Source organism: Sarcophilus harrisii, chromosome 3 (genome assembly GCF_902635505.1).
Source record: "Sarcophilus harrisii chromosome 3, mSarHar1.11, whole genome shotgun sequence".
NCBI classification, from domain to species: Eukaryota; Metazoa; Chordata; class Mammalia; order Dasyuromorphia; family Dasyuridae; genus Sarcophilus; species Sarcophilus harrisii.
The window spans coordinates 336,440,083-336,455,419 of NC_045428.1; the positions used below are offsets into that span (position 1 = coordinate 336,440,083).

The window sequence follows — 15,337 nt, forward strand, 5'->3', positions numbered from 1 at the left end:
AACAAAAAACATACTTTAAAAAAAAGCAATTCATATATATACAAATACTACTTTTCACACCATAAGTCCATTTTAATAGGCATTAAAGTCACTAGTCATTTAACAATGAAACTGGAAGACAAAAGGTGGAAAATATAAACATTTTTATGACACACCTTCTTGCATTAAGGACCGTGGAACCACCACTTCACAATCACAGTCGCAGATAGATATTCTTGAAATAGTAGAAGTCAGATTGAAACAAAAGAAAAAGCTATTGGATAAAATCAATTAAATACAACCCTAACAGGTCTGGGCTGAATATAATAGTTTTGACGCTGTTGATTCTCAAGGTATTGGATGAGGGAATAATACCAAAGGAATGGAAAAAACCTTGGAATTAATCTTACAAAAAATAACCAATGGTCTTATCTCAATTTTCATTCTTCTTGACTTCTCCGCAGTCTTTGACTGCTGACTACTCTCTTCTGTATATCCGTTCCACTTCAGGTTTTCCTGACACTACTTTTGGTTTTTCTTCTAACCTATCTAGTATTTCTTCACTGAATCTCATCCATGTCTAACTCCCAATTGTAAAGCTCTGTCTGAGACACTCATCTTTTCTTTCTCTAGAGCAAGTTTTTAATCATGAACTTTTTAACAACCATTTTATAACTAAAAACATTTTGGAATTACTTTTCAGTATACATGGTTTCCTTTGTAATCAATCCTATGTGTTTTATTTAATGCATTTAAAAAACTGTTTTTTTTCCCTGAGGCAATTGGGGTTAAGTGACTTGCTCAGGGTCACTCAGGTATTGTGTCTGAGAGCAGATTTGAACTCAGGTCGTCCTGGCTTCAGGGCTTGGTGCTCTATCCACCGTACCACCTAGCTTCCCCTAAAAACAATATTCTGAAAAAGGAACCAGACTTCCAATGGAGATTTTCAGGAGTCTAATAGAGTTGTGTATCAATGCAACAACAACAAAAAAAAAGTTAAGAAACCCTGCTTTACGTGCACTTTGGTGATATCTACCTGGGTCCAGCCATCGTCCCTATGAAGATGACTTTCAGATCCATATCAACCATCTATTACTGAATATTTATAAATATATGTTCTGTAATCATCTCAAATCTAAAACAGAATTCATCTTCTCTACTGAATTTATCCCTATTCTGAACTTTAAAAATCTCAATGGCATTACCATTCTCTTCTCACTCAAGTTCACAAATTCAAAGTTGTTCTCAATCTCCCACTCTACCTTATTCCCTATATCCAAACAGCTAACAAATACTGTTGATCTTATCTATAAAACATCTCTCACATCCATTCCTAACTTTCTACTCACATAGCCATAAACCTGACTGGGGCTTCATTCCCTCTCATTTAGATGGGCACACAGAAAATGTTTAGTAAATCTTGCTAATAAACCTAACCATAATTGCCCTGACACCAGTTTCTCTCCTCCCACATCATTCTCCACAGTTGATAAAAGTGACCATGAAGCACAAGCAACTCACCTTTTCAAAAAGCTCCAGTATGTCTCTACTGATTTCAAGAAAAATCACACATTTTTCTACTTGGTATTTTAATTCCCTTTATATACTGCCACTAATCTACATAAATTTATCATCTATTACTCTCTACCAAAATTGCATTTTACCTGCTCTTTACACAACACACCACCATTCATCTCTACTTTTGTATAAGCTAGCCCTCCACCATAAATGCCATCTTTCTTTTCACCTGTTTGATAGAATTCAATTCTTTGTAAACTTCAAAAGACATCTCCTAAATGAGGTATTTACTAACCTCTCCATCAGCTAGTCTTTTTCTCAGTTGTGAATTATCCCAAATTTTCTATTTTACTTGTGTGCATGTTGTTTCTCCCAACAGATTAAAAACTCCCTAAGAGCAGGGATAATATATTTTATACCCACAAATCCTAGCATGATGTGTAGCACATTATAGGAAATTAAATACTAATCTAATAACCTATTTTCTTATTTTTAAGAATATCTATATAGATGTGTGTACAATAATCACATATAAACACACACACACACATATCCAAGCCATTCTTTAAGAGGTGACTTCATAAAGCTTTCACAAGCACTATTTCATAGTATAAAGTATCTTTTCCATCACACAACTTACTGAGGACATGCAGAAAATGCAGGATTGCATTGTTTGTTGACTATGACAAGATTTGATTCAGTAGAACTAAGTATCACCATAAAACCTCTCCTCTGTCTCCAATGCATGTCAAAATTATATCTTCAAATATGGAACAATCTTGTCAATTGCACTGATTATTAATTCAGAGGAAAAATCATAAAGAGATATTTGCTAAAGGTGACACTAAGCTTTGGGAGTAATTCAGTGGAAACTAAGATTTGTTCTCAGTAAATGCTACTCCAGATGCTGCTCTTTGTGAATAACATCATGTTGTCTGCATCAAATTGTTTATCCATAAAGGAAAAATAAATGACATCTACAATCTAAATTAATCAGGTAGCTAATGGGCAACCTAATTGAGTTTATTTGTCAGTGAAGAGTGGATATAAGGAACTGATTCAAATTTATAAGAACTAGAGTTACTTCCCAATCAATAAATGGTCACAAAGCTATGATCAGGTATTTTCCTAAGAAAGGAATAAAAACCATCAATAAACACAAAACACTACTCCCTATCACTTATAGGGAAATGCAAATTAGGGCAGTTCTTAAAGATTCCACATCAGATTTGGCAGATGATAAAAAAGGACAAGGACAATGAAAAAGGACAGGAGCACTAATGCACTATTGGCAGAACTGTAAATTGGCATAATCATTCTATAAAACAATTTGGAATAATATGTGAAAGTCACTAAACTGTCCAAAGCATTTCATCCAAAAATATCAGTAAGTATACACTTCAAGATCAAATAAAAAGAAGCATCCATATATATAACAATTTGTAGTAGCAAAAAGTTGTCCACTTCTTGAGGATCAGTTAATTTGGGGGTATAAGAATGCTATGACATTATAAGAAACGATAAAATGGACAATTTCAGAGACACTTGGGAAGACTTCTATGTATTGATTCTGGGAAGTCAGTATAATCAGAACAATGTATATACTAACCACAATATGAGGAAAAACAACTTTTAAAGACCTTTTTATCAATGCAATGATCAATTACAGTTTCAGAAGGCTGATGATGAAGTTTCCTTTCCAGGGGATGGATTCAAGATGCAGAATGAGGTATATTTTCAGGTATGGGCAAAGTAGCAATTTGTTTTGCTTGACCACCCAGGTGTCACTGTGGATAAAACACTGGATATGAAGTCTTAAAAGTCTTGAGTTCAAAATCCAGTAGACACTAAGCAACCCAGGGCAAGCACTTGTCTGCTCATTTCCTCAACTGTAAAAGGAAATGACACCTAACCTCAAAAGATTGACATGAGGATCAAAAATTCGTAAAGCACTTGCCATAGTGACTGAGTAGTTGCTTAATAGAATATTTCTTTCTTTCCTTCCTTGGTTACAGTATTTGTTTCCTCTCCTCCATTCCAATACCCTACGCCATAGAGGTGAGGGAGTCAAAGTATTAAGAAAGCAAAATAAAAATAAAAAGGGTCACTTAGGTTGTCTTTTTTAATGGCAAAAGCAACAGAAAATTGTGCATAAGAGCTAGAACTTCATGTACAATCTTTTTCGGTTTTTATATATAAACATCTATCTGTTAACTTGGTGTTGAAATTCATAAAAAAAATTTTTCTTCAAGTATTACTTGGCCAGATATTTCAAATGTGCAATGAGCTATGCTACAATAAATTGAAGAAAAGAGCTTACTTTCCCATCAGGAGATAGATTAACATTCTTTTAAAAAATCCCAAATTCCATATTTTTACCATATTAATTTCTTGCAAGGCAATGTGTGACCTTGTGTCTTGGGGCATTATTCTCTAAGATTTAAAGTTGAGTATTACCAAGAGGCAACTGGTGGGTATGAGTAAATTGTAGCATCAAACTACAACTGATAGTAATTGACTATGAAAGGCAGTTAAGTTTAAAAGGGGAGAGACCAGGAAAATAAGACACACAGAGCAAAGGATATACAATGTGCAATCCATATGCTACACTGGTATCCTCATAATGTTAAGAACATGTGAAAAATATCCCCAAAATATTGAACATCTCAGTGAAAAACTTCATGGCTGAGAGGCACATAGGATGAATAAGTTTGGATGGGTTGCAAACCATAAAGTATAACCATATCAATGAAGTAAAAAATTCAACGGATTGACATCTAAATATCTTTGAAATTGATAGAATAGTTGCTAGAGTTTATTTTCCTTCTTAGACCTCAAATACTTTCATGAGATGAAACTCGGCCTGTATCAATAAATACAAAAATGAATTCTACAAAACCCTAGCATAGTTACTGCAAATTATATTTTTATAGAAAAGCAAGTTCTCCATGTTCTAATAAAGCTGAAATGCATTATATGATGATAAAATTGTAGGAATTAGTTCTGAGATAAACCTCATGTCATCTATTACATTTCTTTATCCATTTTCCAGTTAAGAAACTGTGGTACCAGGGAAATTAAATAGCATAATGGAGATTGGAGTTATGAGAGATCTAAGTTTAAATATCTCCCAATACTTATTAAATACGTGACAAGTCATGATGGTTAAATACACATCTATAGAACTAAAACTGACATTTACTTAACATCTTAAAGAGTTTCAAAGTGTGTCAAATACATATGAACTCATTTGGACATTACAACCCTGTTAATAATCACCATCTCTATTTTATAGATAAGGACACTGAAGTTCAGTTTAGTTACATGCCTGTGATCAGTTAATTCCAGGGGTGGAAGTCTTCTCAGCACTACTCATATCACAGCTTCCCACATAATGTGCTCTGTAAATCTTCAACCACCATTATTACTAACCTAGAAAGTAAAAAATTATCTAACCTACTATATTTAGCCAACCCTAGACAATGTTTCACATCCTATTCACCTTACAGACCAGAGCCTATATAATACAGGTATTTATTACTTGCCTCAACTCAGTAACTATTCCCAATGTGCTATGCATTCTTTTATGAAAATGTATACTCTATATGGTTACTTTTATACATGTAAGGCCAGCAACTAACCCAATGCTTAGTATGCAGTATACAATTTTTAAAAAAATGATTATTTACTGACAAGATTAGATAGATCTGAGATACATTTAAATTCAGCTACTGATTCTAAATAATTTTAAATGATCCTTCACCCACTTCTTGATAAAGCCCAAATCAATGCCTAGACTTAATATTTTAAAATAACAAAATATCAAAAATTAAGAAAAATATTTAGACATCTGAAAATAGGCATAATCAACTGCTTATTCACATTAAGTAGTTGAATAACTCATATTTTCAAGTTAGATTTAGTACCCAATGGTGATAAGACAACATATTAACAACTTAGTACAGAACTGAAGTGTTAAATAAAATTAATGCATTATACATCAAAGAGAAATGAAGGTGTGAAAAGGGAGTTTGAATGTATCCTATTAAGAGGCTTATTCACATTAGCTATATCAGAAATCAATTTCTCAATGAAGCGGCACTCTGTGAAGTATTAAAATCCTTACTTTACAACCTAAGTAAGGCAAGAAAGCAATTCAGGTATGCTGTAATCATGTCACATTTAAAATTCATTAGTTTAATTGAAGGCATATTATATGAAGAAAATGAACTTGAGTTCCTTTTCCTTCAAATAAAATATAATTATAAGATATATTGAAAGGCAACTCTTCATAAGCAATATTGAGCTCAGATGCATAGAGAGCCCCTTTTACTAAAGTATAAAACTATCCCTATCACTGATCCATATACATCGGCAACAGGAACCAACTTCACACCAGACTTGAAGGCAATATTTTCAGCTCCTGCTGTCACTATATTCATGCTACCTGGAATGTCACAATCAACACTATATATGTCCTCTATGTTAAAGGATTTTAACATGCCCTGCAAGAATATTTCAATACACAGTTATCAGCTGGTTATTTGTTTATAAGTTTTCTAACCCATACAGTTAGATTTGAAGTTTCTTTCCCAGGAGCAGGTAGAAAATCCCATAAAAGCCAAAGAAATGGCACTAGGATCAGAGATGGCACTCATAAGATAACATATGTACCTTTGATGGAAATATACATATTATCTAGGAACATAAGCTACTAGTCAAAGTTATGTGGACAAGAATTAAAAAAAATTGTCAAATTTCCTGGATATATGTATATATCTGTGTGTATAGATATATTATTTGAACTGAATAATATTTAGGGGATACTACTTCATATAAGAACATAAACAATCCTAACTGTACAAGTTATTCCCTGATAAGTTTACAAACACACTGATTCCATTTTTAAGTTTATTTAAAAGAACAAAGTAATTTTTCTAAGTTAATTTACTATTAAAACAAAAACATATGGAAAGGTTCATAATAAATTCAAATATAAATGAGATATATAAATCCTTAACATGTTTTTAAAGATGATTTAAATGTTTCATTTTTTACAAATATTTGGAAGACAGCTCCTAGATTTTTGTCATTTCAAACTCTACCAAAGCAGGCTTTACAATGTAAAAGACTCTTGGCCATGTAAATGTATTTCCATTTTATAATTCTTTATCAGAAGGTGCTAAGGAAAAAACAAATAAAGTAAGTGGGCTATACTATATACGGGAATTTTTTTTTTCCTAAATGTACTCAAAGGTTTCCCCATGTTTTCAAATTCTATCTACTAAGAAAGAAAAGTTTAAATTGTTGCCAATTCTTACTACGAATGAAACTAGTGGAAATAATGGTTTACTTTCTTACATTCAAAAAAACAAAGGAGAAGGGGAAAAGGAAAAAGAAATAGTGTAAAGGAAGACAGGGAGGGAAAGGTACAGATTCCAGTGCTCTCTTCAAAAGGCCACTATAAATACAATGTGCAATGAAATGATTTGTTCATCTGGCTTCAACATTTGCAACAACTGTCAAAGTTCATTTCTGACATAATTTTTTTACATTCTAAAGAATTTTTTTTCCATAAAAACATTCAATCCACAAATTAGTAACTATATAGCTCCAATTCATTTGCCCAGATTATGATTTAGGGATTTAAATAATTTTTAAGTTGGAAGGGAAAAGGGGAGAGAGATAATTCCTTTTTCATTGTTTATCCAATTTATTTCTAAACCACATGATCTTTGAAAAATGATTGCTACAAAGTATACATGACAAACATTCTATTAGCATTTACTCCCATTCTCCAAGAATGAAGTTTCACATATATTTAGCAAATTCTCACATTTCAGAATCATTCCAAATGAAAACTAGTTTTTGCTCCCAAATTCTGTAACCTAGACTAAAACATACTGCAACTTTTTTTTAAAAAATTGGTCTTCATCTTTTGGATAGATTTACTTTAATGTTCTAACTATATATTATTTTCAAGGATAACACATTTTACAGTTCAAATATTGACATTATTGATGCAATCATACTGTAGAACAAAAAAGTGTCTAAAAGATTTCCCTCTTCTGGTCTTTTGTACATAACGGTTATAACTGAGTTCAAGATAATTTTTCCCACCACACACACACATTATAAAGATTTTGATTTCCACAATTTCATAGAATGTAGAAGAAATTACACCTAATATACATAAAATCAAATTATATTGCTTTTTAAAAAACATTAGAAAAGGTAGTTGTTTCCATTTATTTTTTTTTTTTTTGCATGATTCAGAGATTTAAAAATGCAAGAAAATCTAACTCGCATGATAGTTACTGTAGTTGGTGACTGGGAGGAAAAAAAAATCAAACTGTGAATATTCATTATGCAAATAAAAATATCAAATGTTGGTGCAGTTATCAAAATGAAAGCAGTCAATATTTTAGTTCTAAAATTACATACTTGTTTGTACAAAGCACATAAAAAAATTCTTGCTAACCCAACTGCTAATTGTAAGGTCTTCAGAAAATTTATCATTTAGCTTATAAAGAGATTGAAGAGCTTCAAACAAATATCAAAAGAAATTTTGTGTCTTTATTGGAATGGTGTTAGGTTTTATATACACCAATTTTGATATCCAGATTTTTTTAAAATTAGAAATGATACTACATAACTGCAATACTGGTCCAACATCTTGTCTTTACTTTTTTTTTTTTTTTTTTTTAAAGCAGGAAACAGAATGATAGTATTCAGAAAGCACTAGCAGGCATCAGTTAATCCAAGATACTAGCTTTAGTTCCAAAAAGCACTTGCAAAGAAAACCAGATTTTTTTCTTTTTGGATGGTTGAAAATTTTAATAACTAGGATAACATGAGTGTGTAAGCAAGTGTCATGAGGTTTTTTTTTTTAATTTACCTTAGAGTTGGTCTCTCTTTTACTCAAATATGACAGTTTTTCTTTGACATTTTTTCCTCAAAGTATAAAAAAGTATGAAATATAAACAAGCTCTTGCATTGTACACTTTGCTGTGTACAATTCAAGCATTATAGAGCTATCTACATACCATTAAATTCCATCAAATCTTGGATAATCCATTAATATACAAAATATCTGGTCACAGAAAGAACTAAAACCCATTTCTTTTTGTTACACACAGATTCAAATATTATCTAAAGGAAAACACTTTTAATCATTTTGGCTTTCTTCTACATTCGTATGTTGATACATTTATTAAAATATTCCTGTTGAATTATGTTTGGTCTTTTTCTTGTCAAGTCAGTTTGCTATCTTATCAGCCATCCAGACAAAACAGGTAAATCAGAAAGATGAGCTCTTCCCCACTTCCCTAACTGTTATAACTATGAAGTCAATTTTAAGACATAACCCCAAACACTGGGTTGTGGCGGCAAATACTAGGTCCAATTTCTTCATAATCCTTTTTGGTGTGGCATACTTGGTAGAACTCAGGCTGGAAAAGAAAATACAAAAATTGTCAGTAACATTTATTACCACACAATATATTTCTAAATGAGTAATTTTTTTTTTTTTTAAATCTACATCATCTGCTGAGTGAAATGAGCAGGACCAGGAGATCATTATATACTTCAACAACAATACTATATGATGATCAATTCTGATGGATGTGGCCATCTCCAGCAATGAGATGAACCGAATCAGTTCCAATAGAGCAGTAATGAATTAAACAAGCTACACCCAGCCAAAGAACTCTGAGAGATGACTATGAACCATTACATAGAATTCCCAATCCCTATATTTTTGTCCACATGCATTTTTGATTTCCTTCACAGGCTAATAGTACACTATTTCAAAGTCCGATTCTTTTTGTTTGGACATGTATACTTATATTGTATTTAATTTATACTTTAACATATTTAATATGTATTGTTCAACCTGCCATCTGGGAGAGGGGATGAGGGAAGGAGGGGAAAAATTGGAACAAAAGGTTTGGCAATTGTCAATGCTGTAAAATTACCCATGCATATAACTTGTAAATAAAAAGCTATAATAAAAACAAATCTACATCATCAGGTTTATCAAGCTTTACTAGGGTTACTTTGAAGTAAAAAATTTCTGAATCAAATAATTAGTAGTACTATTGGGAAAAGATCTATTTCACAAATGAAGAATGTAGGTCAAAAAGAAACTTGGCTCAAAGCATTCTGTTGTAGTTTCTCATTAAAGCTTTATAATCTTTGCCTATCTCCAAAAACTTTTAATATTTATTTTATTTTAAAATTTTCATTTTTACAGGAATTTATTATCTCTCTTTCCCACTACCCTCCCTGCTACAGAAAATTAAAAACAAAATAAAATTCTCACAGATAACACCTATTCCAAGAAAAAAAAAAATTCCAATAGTGACCACATTTAAAAAACTGTTTCCATTCTGGAATTTAAGTCCATCATCCAGTCTTAAGTCCACAGAGTTACAAAATTGTTATTATACTCTCTGACCCAACAAAAGCAATATTGGATCTTTTTACACAAGATAACCAAGGGAAAAAAAAAAAAAAAAAAAAAGAAAAGAACTTATATGTTCTAATTTATAACATCTCTCTTTGTGGTGGCAAAGAAGTGGAAATTGAGGGGATGACCACCAAATGAAGAATAGTTAAAGAAGTTGTAGCATATAATTCTGGTAGAATGCTATAAGAAGTGATGAGTGGGCTAAATTGTAAAGAAATATGAAATAATTATAGCAATATTGTTCAAAGAACAACTGTGAATAACTAAAATAATGAGTGTTACAAATATTCAAATCAAATATAAAGGACCCATAAAAGAAGTTGTATCCAGTTTTCCAGGGAAATATGTGTTTAATGATGGCCTTCTCCAGGGTTGGATGGAGGGAGGGAGAATAAAAAGTGCACAATAGATAATAAAAAGAAAACTCAGAAGGAAGGAAGCATAGAAAAGCAAGGTAGATTTGAAAACAATGGCTATTCTTTATTGTATAGTTTTTTTGTTTTTAAAGTAAACTGTGGAACAGATTCACAGTTTCGCATCAATTCCTCAATTCTGTGCTATGCTGTGCACGTGGAAATTTTTTTTTTGGTGTTTTTGTGTAAATTCAAAATGAATAAAAAAAATTAAGTCAGTCATCCCCCTAGTAGGAGATGGGTAGTATGATTCATACATAAACATTTTGTAAGCAAGCACCAAGTTGAGGCATGACGTTTTCATTTTGGATTTTTAAATTTTGGCTTTGCTCTTTTAATTGATATAGTTAACTGAGGACTTGGTAAAGAAGGGAAATTGTCCCTTAACATTTTAGCTATCTTGGTTGAAGAACACTTGTACAAATCTCAGATAGAATCATCAATCTAAAAATGAGATAAAAGTGGAGGTAGAGACAAGATTCAATTCTACATCGTAGTACAACAAGCTTCCAAACTTTTTATTTCGACCCCAAATTAGTTTTAACAGAAATAGTACTGTATTCAAGGTCAGTTAAGTGAAATGATGTCCCTGTTTCTTAAGGGCTAGAAGACAATGTTGGTTGGACTGTATCCCAACTGAAAACAATCTGTAAAATGAGAAGGTTGAAACATGATCTGAGATACAATTCTATCAATAAAGTTTGAAATCTACGACTTGAAACAAATTATGTGTTTCCTTCTATGTTCTCATTATCTATCTGAAGATAACCACAAGACAATTAGCTTGCTAAAAATAATATTTCACAACATTAGAGATATACAGCTGGAAGGGCCTAAAATGCCAAAAAATCTAAAGCCCTCACTTTCAGATGAGAAAATGAAGCCCAAGTAGTGACTTGTTCAAGATCAATAGTAATACAAGACACAATTTGAACCAAAGTCCTTTGACTCCAGAACCAGTGCCTATTAAACTCCATAGTTGTTTCCCTCTATGTTATGAATTTTTTAGGCTCTTCTTTAGAATAATATTAAATGAGTTTTTAAATTTGTTTTAAACAGATCTGTCTCTTGAATAAGTAGGGAACGGAATCTATCATGAAAAATAATAATCCAAAATAAGCTCATGTTCTATTCATAAAAATTCCCATCTTAAAACTACATTATACTATATTATATAATAAATTTAATACTTAAAGCAGCTAATGTAGCAAACACAAAATAACCTCATTTAATTTTGAGGAAGATGAGATACTAAGTTAAGTGACTTGACCAAAATCACATGGTTAAAAAAAAAGTTTAAGTTGGGACTTTAATTCATGTATCATTCTTATTCTACTACGTTGCCTTTCAAAAGAGAAAATATTAATATGTGTATCCTTACACTTCCACAAAGCTCAATAAATAAATCTTTCCGGGGCTTATTGGGATGTGCCATATAACTTCAATAAATTCAATATATCTTTTCAGGGCTATACAGAAACAAGTTATCAGTTACTATAGAAGAAAATATACCTTGAAAAAGTTAATATTTAATTTAAAAATTAATAAAGTAAAGAAATAATGCCAAAATTTATGATTTTAAAAGATGTGGAGGCTACAAGTATTTAATTAAATTAAAAGGAATTTACTTAACTAGTAAGAATTTATAGTATATTATTGACAGAATACTAAATTGTACCAGCATATCGGCATCAAGAAGAAAAGCAATAGAAAATGAGAAATAAGGATAATATGTATTGCAAACTTACTGTGGAAGCTAGCATTGATCCCCCAAACCATACTGCATATCGCTGCATGTGGTGTGTAATGACTTGCACATCAATAGGTTTAGGCTAAAACAGAAAAAAAATATATTAGGTATTAAAGCCAATTTAGGATTTAAACTTCAATATTCCTCCTATGCCAGGCAAAAATTACACATGTTGAAACAGATGCAATTAAAAGTTAATACTTATAGTTGACAGGGGAGGAGAAAAAGGAAAAATGATAAATCCATTGAACAGGATGACATTATAGAAAATGCATCTAATTGCACATCAATGGTGTGAATCTATGTATTTTCACATGAGGGATCATGATTAAAATGTGAAAATGAAACCAAATTTTAAAAGCTCTTCAAATGCCATTTACTTAAAGTGCATTATTGGGGAAATATTAATAATACCCTGTTTTTTATTCTAAACTTTTAAAAAATGTTGTGCAGTTACCCCCCAAAAAATAAAACTTTTTAAAACATGTCAAAAATCATTGATTTTTTTTTTTTTAAATGAGAAAATACAAATGTGACTTCTGGGAAGATTCACTTTGATTTGTTAGACCTCCAAAAAGTGAGTTGGTGAGAATCAAAATCCAGTAATTATGACAGAATAATTACAAAGTAACATTAATGTTACTTCAATATTAAAAGATAGCATGACTGTAGAAATTATACATGCCAATTATTTGGCAAAATAGAGATCAGTCAACCAACCAATCACCAATCATTTTCTTAGCATCTTGTACACACCAAGGTGGTAGGTGATACAAAGTGCAGGGTATTCAAGTACAAAGAGTGAAAAGAATTCCTTCTCTCATTGAGCTTACATTTTAATGGGGGAGACAAATACATTTATATAAATATATTCATCAATACTACAAAGGACAAATGATAAATACAAGTATAATCAAAGTAGTTAAATACAAGACAGTTTGGAAGGGAAGGCACAAGCAAATGCAGAAATTAAGAAAGATTTCATGTAGCGAATTGTAAATGTCATGTAGCGAACTGTAAATGTTAAAGGAAGAAAGGGACTCTCTGAGGCTGTGTTAAGATCATGTGAGGCAGTCAGTGCAAAGACAGAGCTAAGAGATGGAGTGCTGTACATAAGGAACATCCCAGCAAAATAGGATAGAACTAAGTCGTGTAGGATTTTAAAAGCTAACCAGAGGAATTTATATTCTTAAGCTAGAGGCAATAGGAAGCCACTAGAGTAAAATCTCTGCTGAAGAAAAAAAAATTGTCAGCAGTAGGATAGAATGGAATAAGTATGCTATTTAGATGCATATAAAAAATTTAAGCAAAAGATGACAAGGATTTTGAACTAAAAGCATCTTAATAGAAGATGATGGATAAGAGTGATGTGGAGATAAGAGCAGTATCTGGCAAGTGACTGACTGGCAAGGTGAGATGAAAAAGGAGTCAAGTCATTCAACAGCATTCAACTCTGAAGTTATGCATGAATCCAGGAAAATGGAAGAATGGAAGTGTCTTAAAAGCAAATAGGGAAATTTGAAAGTAAGTAGTATTTGGAGTTAAAGACAATTAATTCTGATCAATACAAATTATTAGCATGATTAGCACATTTCCCATGTCAAAGAACCTTAGGGGGGAAATTTTTTTTTTGTACAAGACAAAAGCTATTACAAAGAACAATAAAACTGACTTTAGTATTAGGTTTTACCATTATGGTTTTATAATTCAATAATATTTAACTTGTGCCTTGAATCCACCCATATACTTTTCTACTACATAGCACTCCAGGGAATGCTTTCATGAAGAAAACACAAAATAATCTCTCACCAAATATCATATCTCAGATCGTTTTAGTCTACATTTAGACAACTAATTACTATTTGTCTCAAGATCCCTTAATTATTTTCCAGGAAAATATAAAATGAAAAATATGACCCAATAAATGTGTGTATGTGTACTTTTATATGCATTTATTTAAAAGTGCCTGTTCTCTAAGAGTCACTGCTACAAATAATTTACAAGTTATAATAACTTCATTTGATATTCTATTTACCACAGATATGTAATATAAGTAAACAATCTATTTTAAAGAATAAGAATTTATTACATGATTCATAATTCATAAACATTATACTGAACATATACTGAAAGCTAAGAGATCATGTCATAAAAGCTGAGAAATAATAAGTTATAACTCTTCTAACAACTTGAATGATTATGGAATTTTACCAGGATGTAAACAGTTGAGTCATATGACTAACCTATGCATTACTATGTACATACATTCTACTCAAAATGCAATTAAGAAAACCAACCTTCAGTCTACCACCACTTAATTCTTCACTTAGCTTCAGTCTTGCATCAACAGTTCTTTTCAAATCTCGTTGTAGTCGACGTCCAAAATCCCTGAACATGGTTGAACCCCCAGAGAGCACAATATTCTATATTGGAAAAATCGAAATGGTTTTTAAAACTTATTTTAATATGAAAGCGCTTTAACATTGAAATCCCATTTTGTACTTTTCCTAAAAATGTTTACTTTTTAATGGTGTTAAAAATACTTTTCCATATTTAACAACTGATACCAATACTACAGGATTACCTTGCATGACACTTTCACTAAAATACTAACCTTGTAGAGAGGACGTCTGACATCAATGGGACAATTCTGAATTACCTCATCTACTACTTCTGAGATAGGCTGTGTGAAGTCTGGATTAGCAAACTGAAAAATAAGACAAATTGAACAAGTACAGTAATTAAGAAACAAAGTTTTTAGTTTCAAAATAATAGAAATTTTATGAACAACAAAAGTACAGTACTTGACTGATAAATAATAATTAATTGCTGTGCAGTGAAAATATACTTGACTAAATTAAATACTTAAGTCCCTAATTTTATTTTTTATTTGTAAATATAAATTAACTAGATGTTTCATAAGATAAATCAACTGTCACATAGAAAATATTTATTATAGAGAAGTCATTTTATATACAGAATTTAAATAAACTGAGAAATAACTAATAAATGGTCATCAATGTTTTAGTTTAAAAGAAAGTATTCATCAATATTGGTATAAGAAGAAAAAACTTTAAATCTCATTTATTAATGAAATGAGGAACAGGTTCCCCTCTTTTTCTATGTGCTTATACTGAAAGATACTGTTTATTTTACATGTTACCTCTAGAAATCAGATATTTTCAGCATGGGAATGAGAATAAGTAC

At 31.3% G+C, this 15,337-nt stretch overlaps 1 protein-coding gene across 1 annotated transcript in view; it reads right to left on the reverse strand.

Moving 5' to 3' along the window:
* Window positions 1–8,183: 8,183 nt before the first annotated feature.
* Window positions 8,184–15,337, reverse strand: part of ACTR3 (actin related protein 3) — a 66,574-nt gene continuing 59,420 nt past the window's right edge. Inside the window, exons 9-12 of the mRNA XM_031959981.1 lie at window positions 14,745–14,837; window positions 14,428–14,553; window positions 12,129–12,212; window positions 8,184–8,948 (exon numbers count right to left, since the gene is read on the reverse strand). Of these exons, the coding sequence (XP_031815841.1) occupies window positions 8,853–8,948; window positions 12,129–12,212; window positions 14,428–14,553; window positions 14,745–14,837 (399 nt within the window). The 3' untranslated portion in view covers window positions 8,184–8,852. The remainder of the gene's footprint in view (window positions 8,949–12,128; window positions 12,213–14,427; window positions 14,554–14,744; window positions 14,838–15,337) is intronic.